At 34.1% G+C, this 16,763-nt stretch overlaps 1 protein-coding gene across 5 annotated transcripts; it reads left to right on the top strand.

The window, feature by feature from the left end:
• Positions 1 to 5,327: 5,327 nt before the first annotated feature.
• Positions 5,328 to 15,017, top strand: Lam (Lamin). Of its 5 annotated transcripts, none has more exons than XM_073970226.1 (4): positions 5,328 to 5,557; positions 10,057 to 10,626; positions 11,007 to 11,710; positions 13,552 to 15,017. In XM_073970226.1, the coding sequence occupies exons 2-4, from the start codon at positions 10,197 to 10,199 to the stop codon at positions 14,296 to 14,298; spliced, it is 1,881 nt and encodes a 626-aa protein (XP_073826327.1). In that variant the 5' UTR covers positions 5,328 to 5,557; positions 10,057 to 10,196; the 3' UTR covers positions 14,299 to 15,017. The 5 variants fall into 5 exon arrangements, with proteins under 5 accessions (XP_073826327.1, XP_073826326.1, XP_073826329.1 ...); XM_073970225.1 differs by having other exon boundaries at positions 5,333 to 5,524; XM_073970228.1 differs by having other exon boundaries at positions 5,351 to 5,565.
• Positions 15,018 to 16,763: the final 1,746 nt, after the last annotated feature.

Raw genomic sequence — 16,763 nt, 5'->3', positions numbered from 1 at the left:
GAGCGCCACCTACTAGAAAATGGCACAAACTAAACAAATTTCTCTCGTGTAACCAGTGATGCCAGATTTGCCGATTTATCGGCATTTTGCCGATTTTTAGTCCAAAAAAATAGAAATGCCGATTTTTACCCCTAAAATGCGGATTTTTAGTCGATGGTCAGACTAGCAAGGTTTCTTGAACCAATTTCGGTAAAGTTTCTTTTCAAGTTTCGTTAGTGTCCACACACGTTAACGTGAAATTTAAGATTTTTTTTTACCATTCGCGTTTATTGTGTTTCTCATACCTATAAAAACAAAAAAAGACATAAATAAACCAAAAAACAACATAAAATAATTAAAATTAATAACTAAATTAATATTAATAGTTAAATTTTTATTATTTCATTAATTAAATGTTTTTATTAAATCTTTTTATGTTTGTTTTGTTGTTAACGTGTGCTTGAGAAAATAAAAATGAAAGAAAATGGAAGAAAAAATCTTGCAACGAAAAACAAGAAGAGGCAACATAACAAACACAGAAAACCATGTACATGGGTTTCACTACTTCATACCCCTCGCCTATAAACTTGACGTCGCCATGTTGAAATCGTGCTAGTCTGACCATCGACTTAGTTAAGGCAACTTGTTCACATATGGTCTGTTCCTTTACTTTTAAAAGTGGTAACTGTGGCAGAAAATGGTAAAAGTGGTGAAATGTTCTCATATAAATTGTATGCTTTTAAAAGTAAGGGAACACTTTGCGGGTAAAAACTGGTAACCTCTGGCACGTAAAGGAACAGGACTATAAATGGTCTGTTCCTTAACTTTTGAAAATTGTAAAACCGGCAAAGAATGTGGCAAGACTAAAATATGTTTAATAAATGGTCTGTTCCTTTACTTTTGAAAGTGGTAAAACCGGCAAAAGTAGCAAAAGTTGTAATATGCTTCCATATGAACTGTATGGTGTCTGAAGTAAAGGAACGCTTTTCGACTAAAAAGTGGTAAAACTTGAAGATTCTTGCACGTAAAGGAACAGAGCTAAAATTTCCGTTTTGTATGAAAATTGTGGTTGCTAGAACTAATTTGGTACAATAACAAAGACAACTATATCGTCAAGAGTAGTTTGATTATTAATAATAAATTTTTTTAACATATTATAAAAACAGTTTGAATTTTCTTGATTACCAAAACGTGTACTTCAGTATATACGTCAAGGAAATTGTTCAAACACCGAAATTGTCGAAAAGTGGGTTAGTGGAAATAATTAAAAACTGCACAAATTTTTACATTGAACTTTGCGGTCAGATTTTGAAGCGATTTAATTTTGAAAATAATGCCTGATTTAGACTATGCTGGATTTATCAAATCCAGTGGATTTAAGTTGTCATTTCCATACAACATATGTCAAATAAAGCCAGATAATTGCTAAATCCAGCGTAGTCTTAATGGACTTTAAATTTAAGTGCCTAGCTTCAATAAATCAAAGTTTTATAATAAATGACACAGAAGATTAATTTTTCGACATTATAAAAGAATACGAATGCTTTATAAACATAAACGAAAAGCAAGAACTGGACTCAGAATTACGCGAACTTTCACGTTTAAATTTCCAAAATTTGTTTAAAGATAAAAAATAGAGTTGCTGGAGTTTTGGAAAACAGCGTGTGAATTAAGATGTGCATATTCTGAACCATTATTTCCTATTTTGTCCAAATTTAGCTCTGTTCCTTTACGTGCAAGAATCTTCAAGTTTTACAACCAGTGTGACCAGATTTGAAAAAGTGTTGCAGCTAAATCAGCACTAAAATAATGCTAAAATAAATATTAAAATGCCAAAAAATAATGCTAAATTTAAAAACGTTATTTTTTAATCAAATATACCCGCCACCACAGTATAGAAGGTATATAAGGTTGGTTTTTCCGTTTGTAGCGCATTGAACTAATCATAAAGTATATATTAGTGATAAAATTCTTAGTCAATCTATGCATGTCTGTCCATATGTGGTAATCACTTAGCATCCACAAAAACTGAGATATAGCACTGATTTTTTGAAATATGCGTCTTTTGTTTGCAATAGGGTCAAGTTTGAAGATGGACTAGATCGGTCCATGTTTTGATACAGCCCCTATAAAACGGTTGTATTTTACATTTTATTAGCTATTTAAGATTCCAAAAACCTTCTCCACCATGTGGACATAGAGCCCACGTTTTGGAATAGGTACCATAAAAAGGTACCGGCTTATTACAGTTATTTTGGGTGTCATTTGGGTTCAAAGTGGTTAAACAACTTATTCACAATTTATAGCCCCCATATAACGGTACCACTCGATTTCAGGTGGTTTCAAGTTTTTAGATGACTGAATTATTAAGTATTTGGGGTTCCCAGTGGTCAAAAAACTTCTCCACCTAAAATAGTGGTATTGGTACTTTCGTAACAAAAAGAAAAACTAACTATTCCATATCAGTTCTGAATATTTCGTGGTGGAGGGTATAACAAGTTCGACCCGGGCAAACTTAACGTTTTTTATTTGTTTTATTTTATATGCTTATTCACATTTTTATTCCTTTAAATCAGAGCAAAAAAGAAAAATCTGGAATTTTGAGCTGTTCAAACAGCTGTTCTATTCAATTCAACCAACATTTATCAGATTTTTAATAGAAAAGTACTAAAATATCTCAGATTTCGTGGATAGAATAATGCTAAATTTATAATGGAAAATGCTAAATGCCAAATGGAAATTTTGCAGCTAAATACAAAAAAATAATGCTAAATATAGCTGCAAAAATGCTGAAATGGCCACACTGATTACAACTTGTCAAGTTTTACAACTTTTTTTTCTGAACCATTATTTCCTATTTTGTCCAAATTTAGCTTTGTTCCTTTACGTGCAAGAATCTTCAAGTTTTACAACTTTTTACTCGAAAAGCGTTCCTTTACTTCAGACACCATACAATTCATATGGAAGCAGATTACAACTTTTGCTACTTTTGCCGGTTTTACCACTTTCAAAATTAAAGGAACAGACCATTTATTAAACATATTTAGTCTTGCCACATTCTTCAGCAAATGTGGAAAGAGTTTCTAGCCAAGTAAAGCTTTGTTCCTTTACGTTCAAGAATCTTCAAGTTTTACAACTTTTTACTCGAAAAACGTTCCTTTACTTCTGACACAATACAATTCATATGGGAGCAGTTTTAAACTTTTACTACTTTTGCCGGTTTTACCATTTTCAGAAGTAAAGGAACAGACCATAAATGTAAATAAAAACAAGTGCCGAAATCGATTAGTTAGGGACTCGATGGAAGGAATTCTCTTTACTAAAGACTACTTAAAATTATAATGTTGTCATTAAAAATGATTTGTTACAAAACTTTAATTCAAATATTTATTACAGAAATTGAATTTAGTTGTAAAACAACATTTTAAAATTCCAATACAAGTAGTAAGAAAGAGTCAGTCGGCTTTGCTGACAGAGGCATACCCTCAGCCTATGTGAATTGAAACTTTCTTCTACGGACAGATCGAATGTTTTTAAGGTCTTTTCAGAAATTTGTGGCCATTTTTAGACATTTGAACTTGCCGAAACTTCGAGAGTTATTTTTTTTTTTGCATACTTTAGGCTATTTTCTCAGGAAGTATGGTCCTGCCCCTGATGAAAATTGTACCGTCGCATGGGGGGACTGAATACAAGCTGTTGCAACAAAAACCAAAGCGATTCGAGAGCAGGTTCTAAACTGAACTTTTTCGAAATTTCGTGTGGGAGGTACTTGAAAGAATGGACCGATTGAGGCCATATTGGATCTTTATTTAAATCTGGTAGAAATTTCACGATGTGCAAAGTATGGACCAAATCGGTTACTCCCTTCAAGATAAGTGCCCACAAATTATTCGAAATTTTGTAGGGGAGGTACAGGAAGCAATGGACCGATATAACTCATCTTCGAACTTAAAATAAGCTTGAACAAAATATTACGAAAGCCAAACTTTGGAAAAAAATCGGCTCATCCTTCGAGAGTTATCGTGAGCACCAGCCGGATATTGCTAAATCGACTCAAAATTGTCTGAAACACATTTCGTCCAAACATACTAGGGGTCTAAAACAGGCATGACCAAAAAGAGAACGGAGAAAATGTGAATTTATTCAAAATATTGGCAACTTATAACAGTGTGTTAGTAAGTTTGTATTCACGCAATATGTAAAACAATAACAAATCAAAACATTTGTACTCTTTTGTACGCTCTTTCTGTGCACTCGGGTCGTGTGCGTGTAAATTGCCGAAAATCATCGGCACCGCCGTGCCAAATGTGACCATCCTTGGTCTAAAACAATTATTATTATTATCGTTAGCATAAATGCTGAGGGTATAATAACAATCAACTTATTAATTACCCTCTTAAGACAATAGGTCTTTACGATAACCCAAAATTTTGTACAAATTTGCACAAACTTTTACAAAATGCTGCTCGATAACAAACTTTTAATGTAAAAGAGAGCGAATTTGGAGACAATAGTGAGAAAATTTTGGAGAGATTTGGAGAGTTTTGTTTACAAGTTTTTGCAAGTAAAATTTTTCTTGTAAGAAGTTTGCAAGTTTGATCAGCTGATTTAAATTCGAATGTTTTGTGGTGGACTTCTTGGCAAAGACATAAACAAACGTTTGGTTATTAAAATAAATAGAAATAAAAAAGGGAAAATTATTAAATAAATTATGGAAAACGATAATGAAAATAAAATAACTTATTTTGTAGTTTGTGGTGACGATTACCTTTTTATTTTATTATTTATTTAACAATTTCCGTCAACTTCTTCAAATCACCTGACTTCTTGCAAATTTTTGCAAATCGCTGTTCGATAACAATCTGCAAATTTTTAGCTTCGAGAGAGTAAAATTGGTGGTGAGAAATATATTGAACTCATATACACACGTACTTATAAATATATACTACATATGCATATGGTAAAACCATTTATATTCATACATATTTTGAATTATTGCCTTGGTTTGTGAATTGTTAATTGGTTTGTTGCATTTAAAATGATATTTTTTAACTTATGCTTATTAAATATAGCAATAATTTGAACTGAAATAAACGTTATTTATGGTCTGTTCCTTTACTTCTGAAAATGGTAAAACCGGCAAAAGTAGTAAAAGTTGAAAACTGCTCCCATATGAATGAATTGTATTGTGTCTGAAGTAAAGGAACGCTTTTCGAGTAAAAAGTTGTAAAACTTGAAGATTCTTGAACGTAAAGGAACAGGGCTTCAATTTGCCGATTTGACGATTTTGGCACCCGAGAATTGCCGATTTTCGACCAAACTTATCTGGCATCACTGCGTGTGACGCCATTTCGTGTTATCATTTCTTCGTGATTAGCATCCCATCTATAATTTTAAGTTGACTAGCTGCCCAGCAAACGCTATCGTAAACTTTTCAATTCGTGAAACTATACTTTCCAAAAAGATAAAAATAAGAATAATAAGATATAATTCATAAAGAGGACAACATTAAGAATTTCATAATATTGCAAATTGTTACCTTTGTGTAAGTGAAAAACGAAACCGGCAAATAAATCAAGTAAGGAGGTGAAAGCAAAGCAACAAACATAAACAAAAAAATGTAATACAAAAGAAAATACAGGGAAAAAGGCATAACTATCTTTGGCCCAGTATTATTCCTATTCCCAGCAACCGGTATAATTAAAAAATGCCTTTTATTCTCTTTGAGTGTTCTTATTTGTTCTCAATCGACGAGACAGCATTTGAGTGATAACAGTCAACAACACACATACACAAACTAACCACGGCAAACACAAGTGGAGTGATAATTTGAACAGGGATACCACATGTCAGTATTGCCAGATTACAACTTTTAATAAATCAATGTAAACTGGCTGAAAAAAAAACGCCCAAATCCTGTTAATAAATGGTCTGTTCCAGAACTGCAAGAATCTACTAATCTTTACTATTTTTTCCGATAACATAAAGGAAAAAATGTTATCGTCGTAAAAAATAGTAGCTTCTTGCAGGTTCTGGAACAGAGCAAATAATAGTAATAAATATCAGTCTAGATATAATTTGAAACGACAAAAAGGCTTTCCGATTTTCGAATCATGGTTTTTTGTAAGACCCTCAAAAAGTAGTCCATTATAAGCAAGAAGGGCTTGCTTGCACGCCAGCGTTGCTTCGTCTTGTTACAACATAAATAAACATTTACGGGTCATTTTGAAAATTTGTTTTAATAAAATTTGTTTTTGTACTTTTTTACATTTCATCTGCGTCGTAAAAATATTAAAAAATCCTAACGAAAACGCTGTTTAAATTTTTCTTAAATATTATCTAAAACGCATTTTACGCTTGCACTTAAAACAGGTAGTTTGCAGTTTACGTCATTTACATATTTGACAGATATTGTAACAAATTGACAACTTAAGTGATGCATGTTTTATAAAACATTTAAATAAAAATTACATTTAAGAGTAATTTTGACCAAATATAGATCACACATGAACCTTTCCAAAATGATGCTATACTTTCTTTGTATCCATAAAAATTACCCTTAGAATCTGTACAACCTGTTTCTGTTGGACTCACTTCTATGGTTGCCGAAAATCGTTCATCTAGAAAAAGTATCGAACTAAGCCATACAGTAAGTTTTTAAGGCAACACACCTGATTTTTAATAATAAACTTTCGCTATCAAAACGCTTCGTAAGAAGTTTTATTGTTTGGGTTTGAATGCCAACAATGTTGAAATTTTGTTTTTATAAAAGCAAATATGATCAAGATATTTGGTCTGTTCCAGTACTGCAAAAATCTACTAATTTTTACTATTTTTTCCGATAACATAAAGGAAAAAATGTTATCGTAGTAAAAAATAGTAGCTTCTTGCAGTTTCTGGAACAGAGCATTTGTTAGCAATATTTCTAAAAGCTTTTTCAAAGGAAAGTGCAAACAATTTTGTTGTATGTCCTGATTTTTTCCTCTATCAGGGCAACGCCGTTAAAGACTAGTATAATATACTGTTAGTATAATATATCATTAGATTGTTTGTACGTACTCTGGACATAACCCTTAATAATTTTTCGTAGTCATTTGTTGGAAAATAACTTCAAAAACTAGAAATTTCTAGCCAATTTACCTACAAAGGGACACTAGTTACCATCATGCCAAAATTACGTCAGGAAGATTATGCTTTCTGTCGGAATCGATGACAAAACTACTGTAAACGATAGAAAACCAATTATTCCACCATTCTGATTACTAAAAAGGCACAAAACGCCAGCAATATGGTCATTATTAATCGATTATTGTGGTGCCTCAATTTCAATGCTCAATTTTAAAATGCCCATTTTTTATACCCTCCACCATAGGATGGGGGTATATTAAGTTTGTCACTACGTTTGTAACTACTCGAAATAATCATTGTAGACCCCACAAAGTATATATATTCTTGATCAGCGTGCAATTCTACATCGATATAGCCATGTCCGTCTGTGGAAATCACTCTAGCGTCCGAACGGATTGACGTAGGTTGATGAAATTTTGGGAAAATATGTTATATTTACATAGGTCTTTTGGTATTGAAAGCGGGCTATGTAGGTCCACGCTTTCGTATAGTCCCCATACAAAATGACGCGTGACGCGTCGTCGTTTTAAGGAATTTTTAAGATATTTGGCCCATTTTACCACCGAATTGGTTGTAATTTGGTACTTTGTGTCTCCAGAGGCCAAAAAATATTCCTACCAAAGTTGGGTTATATAGGTCCACGTTTTGGTATAGCCCCCATATAAGGCCCCATATAAAGTACGCGTCATTTTAATATATTTTGAATGTATTAGACCCATTTGACCACAGAATTGGTTGTAATTTGGTATTTTGTGTCTTCAGAGGCCAGAAAACATTCCTACTAAAGTTGGGTTATATAGGTCCACGTTTTGGTATAGCCCCCACATAAGGCCCCTTATAAAGTACGCGTCATTTTAATATATATTGAATGTATTAGACCCATTTGACCAAAGAATAGGTTGTAACTTTGTATTTTGTGTTTCCAGAGGCTAAGAAACATTTCTACCGTAAAATGTTTATATAGGTCCACGTGTTGATATAGCCCCCATAATACAATATCTCCCGATTTTCGATATTTTGAACGTTTTAGCCTCATTATCACACCGAGATGGCTGAAATTTGGTATTTAATCTTCTTTAGGCGTATAAAACTTTCCCCCAGAAATTTTTAGGTATAGGTCCACGCCATCATATAGCCTCCATAGAACGGTATCTTCCGAATTTCGGTATTTTGCAGGTTGTGGCCACATTAATCCACCGAAATAGCTGAAATTTGTGGTGGAGGGTATAAAAAGCTCGGCCCGACCGAACTTAACGCTTTTCTTACTTGTTTGTTTTCCGATTCCATATCTACATTATACCCCGGTTACACTTAACCGGATTAAACCAGTGGGTTTGGGTTTCAAATGTCAATTTCATAGCGCAAACGTCATATACATGCTCATGATGTGGGTTAACCCGGCAAAAAACTCTAGTGTAACCGTACTATTAGGCAATTTTCCTTCCGGCAATTGTCAGTTTGATGGAGAGGTGAAGCATATGGTAACCCTTTGCCTCTTGACACCATCTTTCACCAACAAAGGCGTTTTCACATGTTAGGTTTTCACTGCTCAAAAACGCATTGTTCGTTCTGATTGTCATTCGTAAATTGTGTCAGTGTTGAAACAAAATGTGAAAGTAAGTGAACAAAAAGGAAAAAAGGAACTTTTTTCATAAATTCGTTCATGAAATATTTTTTTATTTATTTTGTAGTATTATACAAAAATTGTTCATGTAAATGTTATAATTTTTAATTTATTCATTTTATATTCTTCGCGATTGAAATTATTTTAAATGTTTTGAAATAAAAAAATTAACAGAATTCTATATCTTATATATCTTAGTATTTCCTTATTTCATAAATATCTTTCTTGAAAAATTTAGACCTGCGTTCATCTTTTTTTAAATTATTACGGTATTCTCTATTAACAATTTTAAGCGATTCGTCGTACCTGCTTTTAGGGTATTCACAAGAATTACTCATTCTAAAATGTTCAAATACAATGCGCACATGAAAATTTTAGGTACCTTTATGTAAAACCGTACTTCTTTTTGTAAAAAAAGAAAAGCAACACTGGATATGAAAATTACGGATGACAATGAAAACGGACAACGCGTTTTTGAGCAGTCAAAACCTATCTTCTGAAAACGCTCATACTGACAATTGCCGCATGAAAAATCGACTTATGTAGATATGAACCTACAAACAAGGACTGCCGCAAGTAAATTTGCCAAAAGCATAGTACTGGCCAACAAAACTAACATTTATCGAGGTCTACTTCGACGTTTTTATTTGCCAGAAAATTGTCCTAAAAGTACGTTGACTGTCGGTGTGTACCCCGCTTAATGTAGATTGTGACTAATAAATAACATGTTTATATTATAGCTTTTTGTCGGGTTAATTTACTTTATGAGGATTTATTTGATGTATTTGACGTAAAAATGTCTTTTAGGGAGATAAAAAAATGTAAATATACGAAATATTGCACTCTGATCTCTGTATACTTCAAAAAAAGCTTATTTATATAATCGAGCAATTATAATCGACACAAGAAACCTAATAAGCTCCACCTAGATGGAATTTGGCCTAAAAACGACCTTTTGGGACAAATATAAGATCAAATTAGCGCTTTTTTCTTATGTGGTGTAATAGGAATCCAAGTTACAAAAAAACAAATATGTGGCAACACTTGGCTTTCACTCAAATAAACAAATACACGCTCAGTGTACGCGTCAAGTTGTCAACTGTACTAAAATCGTGAATGCCCCGCATACAACAAAATAAAACGCTCATTTCAGTTTGATTTGTGGTGTTGTTGCGTGCGTACGTACGAACGAGAATTATCCGTGCGCTGGTGCTTTCTCCGTTTACGTTTGTTTGTGTGTGTGTATTATTAATCTTCTCGTCACTGTGGAATTTAATCAGTTCGCGGTCATTTGAGTATTAATGCTACTACTTTACTCTATTTAGTTGGCAGAAGAAGGCTAATAATAAGAAAAATAAATAAAAAGAAGAACAAGAAAAGACGACTACTTGTCAAGTGTGTTGAAATTATTGAAACAATTAAAAATTGTGCGTGAAAACACCATCTGAAAAATAACAAAAATATTATGGCAACGAAATCAAAACGCGCGGGTACTGCCACGCCCCAACCGGGTGGAACAAGTACTCCATTAATTACTGGTTCAAATCGTCCATCCAGTCCATTGAGTCCAACACGCCATTCACGTTTGGTGGAAAAGGCTGAATTGCAGAATTTGAACGATCGTTTGGCTGCCTACATTGATAGAGTACGCAATTTGGAAACTGAAAATGCCCGCCTATCTATTGAAGTGCAAACAACACGCGATACCATAACGCGTGAGTCCACCAACATTAAGTCGATGTACGAAAATGAGTTGAGCGATGCCCGGCGTTTGTTGGACGATACGGCCCGTGAAAAGGCCAAATTGGAAATTGACATCAAGCGGCTATGGGAGGAAAATGAGGAACTGAAGGCCAGATTGGATCGAAAGACGAAGGATTGCTCAATTGCAGAAGGTGAGTAGTGGTGTACCTAGAATTGTTTGTGTAGTGTGTGCGTTTTGTTGTTTTATTCTATTTTATCGGCGGCTTTGCTTTGGTCGGGCTAATCGATGGATGATTGTGGTGTACATGTGTTTTTCTTCATTTTTTGTTATGTCAAAATTCTATATTTGACAATTTGCGATGGCTGCTGTGTTTTGGTGTATGTGAGTGAAAGAGAGGGAGAGAGCTTGAGAATAGATGCGGGTGACATTTGTTAGTACAGTGCGCAAGAGTTGCCATATTTGGTAGTTTGTTTTGCACTTTGCAAAATTAATTTTATATTCAACGGATTTTTTGTTTGTTTTCAAATGACTAATTTGTTTTGTTTTTTATTTTTCCTATTTTTCCCTTAGGAAATGCTCGAATGTATGAATCAAGGGCTGCTGACCTCAGCGCCAAATATAACGCGGCAAATGCTGATCGCAAAAAGGCAGTTGATGACCTTAATGAGTGTCAAAAGGAATTGGACCGTCTCCGCAAACAATTGGATGAAGCTAGGAAACACTTGGAAGATGAAACACTGGCCCGCGTTGACTTGGAGAATAATATACAGAGTCTACGCGAGGAACTTACCTTCAAAGATCAAATCCATTCACAGGAAATCAACGAAACACGCTCTCGTCGGCAAGTTGAGATTAGTGAAATCGATGGTCGGCTCTCCGAACAATATGAGGCCAAGTTGCAACAGTCACTGCAGGAATTACGTGAACAGTACGAAGGGCAAATGCGCGCCAATCGTGACGAAATTGAAATGCTATATGAGCAAAAGATTAAAAGTCTTCAGGCCGCAGCTAATCGTAATTCCGGTGCAGCTTCAAGTGCTATCGAGGAATTACGTTCAACTCGTACTCGCATTGATAGCTTGAACAGTCGCATCAGTGAGCTCGAATCTACAAATGCTTCATTGAATGCACGCATTCGAGATTTGGAACAATTGCTGGACAATGAGCGCACTCGTCATGTCTCCGATATTGCAGGCTTGGAAGCTGAGTTGCAACGTTTGCGCGACGAAATGGCACTACAACTGCAGGAATATCAAGACTTGATGGATATTAAGGTAAATATACATTTGGTGGAATATGAAACTGGTATTTAATGTTAATGATTTAAATAATTAGTTAAGAGTTGCGAAACATAACGTGAGCTTGTCTGCTTTCAAAGTCCACTTGACCATCGTAGCACATTCTAAAAGCTGCAAAATTTTTAGGTTTTTTATATAGAATCTTTGATGGTTCTACAACACCTCTAGAATGTGGTTAGTTACCAGTTCTTATACCGGTCATTACAGCTAGACTGCTATAACAATAAGCTCACCTTCATCCCACCACAGTAGAGCTGATGTTTAGAAGCGAATTGAGTCCCACACCCCCACACTGTTTTAATGTTTTAGCCAGAACTTCCGTTTCATCTTACTGCAATTTTGATATTCCATCAAAACCTAAAGTTATTGATGTTTTCGCACTAGCGACGAGCTCGCCCAACTCTTCTGTTGTACAACATCCATATTCGGTGTGTATTTTCAAATAATTTAGATGTCATAACCACGTATTCCGGTTGTGTTCGCAGCTTTTCTTTCGTTCAGACTTCAAATGCCATTAGACGAAGCCCATCAGGCTCATTCGCCAAACTCCTATGTTTAATGTACAGTTTGGTTCTTGCGTTTTAAACAAATATCCTTTTTTGGTCTTCCAAAAAATTTTAACGAATCACATTTATTGTCCTCTATATGTCCTTATTATAATTACTGTATTTTCCTCGTGGGATCATCTTAAAAATCACCGATTATTGTCCTTTGGGTCATAAAAATCTTGTTAATAGTCCTCTTCAGGTCTTTCCCATATAGTCTTTTTTGCATCAGTCTAAAAACTTTAAAAAATGCAAGTTTATTGTCCTCCTAAAAATCGCTAAAAAGTCAAGTTTAATGTTCTCCGTCTCTAAAAAATTATTTATGTCTTTATTATTCTCGTTGGTCCTCCCTTTGGGTCGTCCTAAAAATCTTAAAAAATTCTTTATAGTCTTCTTTGGGCCCTTGTAATATTTTATAAAATGTCATTATTGGGTCCTCCTAAAAAACAAAAAAATCTAGTAAACTCTTTGTTAAAAAAATAAAACTCTCTTTGGTCCTCCGTTAAATCGTTATAAAAATCAAGGATTATTGTCCTCATGGGATCGATCCTCTTAAAATCCTCGATTTTTGTCCTTTGGGTCGTCCTAAAAATCTTTAGAAAATCCTATTTAAATAATTGTCCTTTTTGGGTCCTTCTAAAAATTTTTGGAATGTCCTCGGGTTTATCGTCCTCTTAGGACGCAAAGAAATTCACGTCTAATGTTCTCCTTCGGCCCTCCTACAAATCTAAAAAACAAGGATCATTCTTCTCCTTGGGTCCTATAAAAACTCCATAAAAATCCAAGCTTATTGTCCTCATTGGGCCCTACGAAAAATCTTAAAAAAGATTATCGATTATTGTTCTCTTTGGGTTCTTCTAATTAAGAACCCAAAAAAATACAAATTTATTTCCCTCTTTGGGTCCTCTTGGAATTCTTGAATGTTTGGTCATTTTTGTAAAATAATATAAATGAAATGAAATGAAGGATCGTTCTTCTTTGATCCTCCTAAAACGAACAAAATATCCAAGTACATTGCCTCCCTTGGGTTTTCCTAAAATTAAAAAAAAGATCCTTCTTAATTTTCCTTTTTTGATTCTCATAAAATGCTTAAAAGTTTAGTCCTCATGAAAATTAGCGATTTTTTGCTTTAAATCCTTGTATAACGTTTGAAAAAACGATGTTTGTCGTCTTTCGGTGGTCTCCTAAAACCATTTTTTTTGTCCCTCCAAAAAATCTTCAAATATTCATTTTTAAAATATTAACTTTTTCTTTCCGATCTTCCTCTTTTAGGTTTCGTTGGATTTGGAAATTGCCGCATACGACAAGCTGCTGTGTGGTGAAGAAACCCGTTTAAACATTACACCCGGTCCCGGATCTGCATCGGCTAGTTCATTCAGTCAATCATTGCGTTCAACACGTGCCACACCCCATCGTAAGACACCAATGCGTGCTCCCTCCACTGCTTCGGGTGCCTTCAAACGTAAACGTACCGTTGTCGATGAATCCGAAGATGTTAGCCAGTCGGAATATTTTGTAACCAGCAGCGCCAAGGGCGATATTGAAATTTCTGAATTTGATCCAGAGGGTAAATTTGTTAAGGTACACAATAAAGGTACCAGTGAAGTACAAATCGGTGGCTGGCAAATCAAACGCAATGCCGATGGCAAAGAGAATACCTTCAAATTCCATCGCACAGTGAAAATTGATGGTGGTGCCACCATAACAGTATGGTCTTCCGATGTAACGGGTGTAACACATGAACCCCCAACTAATATCGTAATGAAGTCACAAAAATGGCAAAGTGGTGAAAGTATAAAGACCTCACTCTTTAATGCCGATGGTGAAGAGGTAGCCGGTGCAGAACGTCTTAAGCGTACAGTTATACGCCACGTTTCACGTCACCGCACTACCGGCACTGGTGCCAGCAGTGGTCGTCAAAGTGTCTCCGTTTATGATGGTGTGGGTAATGAGGACTTATATCATCAGCAAGGTGATCCTGAACAGCAACAGGGTGAAGAAAAATGCCGCTTGATGTAAAAAAATCATTTGCTGCTGCCACTTTTCCCTTTACTCCAAAAAAGGGAAGATAGCCAGAAAATAAACGAGTTTTTAAGGTGTAATTTTTAGTCTAAAACAAAGGAGCGTTATGTTAGATATATGCTCTATAAACGATGAATAGAAAGAAGATATGACGCGCAACTTACTATTTTTTTTACAAATTCTCACATATAAGAAAACAAATTGTAATTGCTTCCTTTTCACACACACACAGAAAAAATGATTAGTTCTCTTTATTCGATCAAAGACAGTTTCAGTTCACTTAATTTAAAAAGACTTTGAGGTTAATGTTTTGAGTTTGGTCACATTTTCGAAAGAAACAAATAGGGCGTTATTTTACCCATAAGTTAATTATGTACTCTCCTCATAAGCCTAAGCCCAAACTCAGTTTGAAGTTAATGAAAAAAGAAACCCACCACCGCCATTTCCTTTATTGATGAAATTTTGTATTTTATTTTCTTTTTCTTCTTGTAAACAAATTTGAAAGTGGAAGAATTCCACACATACAAACACATTCAATTTATAATTTTTTCTAATTTAAAACAAGAGAACAATTTACACTTATTTTTTTTTAACTATAAGTATGTAAACTAACTTTAATTATAATGATTATTACAAAACCACAAGACATAAAAAAAAAACAATATTAAAAAAATGAAAGAAAGAAACCAACCCCAATAAACCAAACAATGTACAAATTTATGTTTCATTAATTAATTTAAAAAGAAAAATATTCTAAATTTTATGTTTCGTAAAAAACCATTTCTACTAGTTGTTCCATATATTATTTAAAGACTAATTCGAGAATAGTTTTCTCCATTTACGGGGAAATTTTCGAATAGAAATACAATAAGTAATGGATGTACAAAAAATGTAAAAAAAATATTTAAAACTTGTTTCTTGTGGAGGTTACCTATGGGGGATACTACTTTTTGACATTGATTCGAAAAAATGATTTCTTGGGAGTAGGATTTTCTTTACCGAATATCAGAAAATTTTGGACAATTTTCTGAAGTTAGACCACTTACATATTTGCCATTGTCGAGGGGAATGCGGTTTTTAGAGATATTGAAATCTACTTTTATTGGTATTAAAAAAAATCATAAATCATAGACCTCTTTGTTGACTTCTCTCTCCCTTTTTTGAGATCTTTGGATTTGGAAAAAATATTTTAAAAATTCACGATTATTGGTATGGCTGGCTTTCGAAAGGGCAGTTGCTTTGTATTCTTAGATCGAGTTCCCCAACTACTGCGATCTACTGCGATCCTAAGAAGTCAGCCTATATTAAAAAAATCGACGATTATTAATCTATGGGTCCATGGAAAAATTATTCATAGCGATCATGAATACTCACGTAGGGAGCTTCTCACGAGTGAGTTGCAGCTCACTTCTCACGTCTCGACCTATCACAAATGACAAGGGAGGAGCGAAAAAAGTGAAGAGGGGTTCACAAGTTTGAAAATTGAAAATAGTGCCGCATTTTGTGAACCCTTGAAAATATAATTTACGTTGCCATATCGTTATTTTATTTACAAATAATTTTGCAATAACTAAATTCGTAATTTTTTTATAAAACATTACTTTATTTTAAATTAAATTAATATTTCTAAAACGAAAAATAATTTTTATCAACAATCCACTTTAAAAATACTTGGTAATTGATAAAAATATTAAATGTTTGATATGTGGCAACATCTGTAACAGCTGTTTTTGTTTTGTTTTGACAGATACATACATACATATGTAAAAATTGTTTATTTACGCCCGAAGAATTTCTGCAATTTGCAAAAAAGTGAACAAAAACCGTTTAAAGGTCATTAAATGGCAAAAAGAAATGAAAATGTTTAATATTGGATTTTGAATGATGTGCGAAACGACAAACGCTGAGGAATACAAAGAAAACCAAGCAAAAATTTGTGGAAGTCGTTCCATGCGATGCCAATATCTCACTGGATCTTTTGTATTAGTTCAAATGAAGTTGTGAAAGAACCCATTTTCAGCATTTGGAAGGAATTTCAAGAATTGTAAATAAATACAATACGTGAAACATCCGACCTTTTCTCCAGCAATAGGACCAATCATATGAATGCTAAGTACAATTCGTGAAATTCGGATCCTATTCAACATTTGAACCAATTTCATGGATTTTAAATACAATTTCTCAATTTTCAAGAAGGTTAACCCTGCAAAAGGCTATATAATATAAACATGCCCTTTTTTATGAATTTAATCCTTCCTATTGTGGCTTGTTCGTGGAATATGCCATGTTAAGATACCATTCCACTGGGTTATTGAAGATGCCATCCAAAATGATTTGGATCTTTTAGGGGTCACAGTCTTGTAAAAAGAATGGGCGAAGGTGGTAAAAAGGTGACATATAACTTGCACTCATGCTTGAATAGAATCTTTGGCATCGAATATTTTGCTGGGAACCTTAGCGAA

This window comes from Musca autumnalis, unplaced genomic scaffold (genome assembly GCF_047663935.1).
Source record: "Musca autumnalis isolate F117 unplaced genomic scaffold, ASM4766393v1 scaffold_2, whole genome shotgun sequence".
In the NCBI taxonomy this organism is placed as follows: Eukaryota; Metazoa; Arthropoda; class Insecta; order Diptera; family Muscidae; genus Musca; species Musca autumnalis.
This window is presented reverse-complemented; position numbering and strand designations above follow the sequence as displayed.

Bases quoted from the DNA above. Each gene is read 5' to 3' on its own strand.
- Lam (XM_073970226.1), top strand. From the start codon at position 10,197: ATGGCAACGAAATCAAAACGCGCGGGTACTGCCACGCCCCAACCGGGT. The intron at 10,627-11,006 runs GTGAGTAGTGGT...TTTTTCCCTTAG, and splicing joins GGATTGCTCAATTGCAGAAG to GAAATGCTCGAATGTATGAA. The intron at 11,711-13,551 runs GTAAATATACAT...TTCCTCTTTTAG, and splicing joins AAGACTTGATGGATATTAAG to GTTTCGTTGGATTTGGAAAT.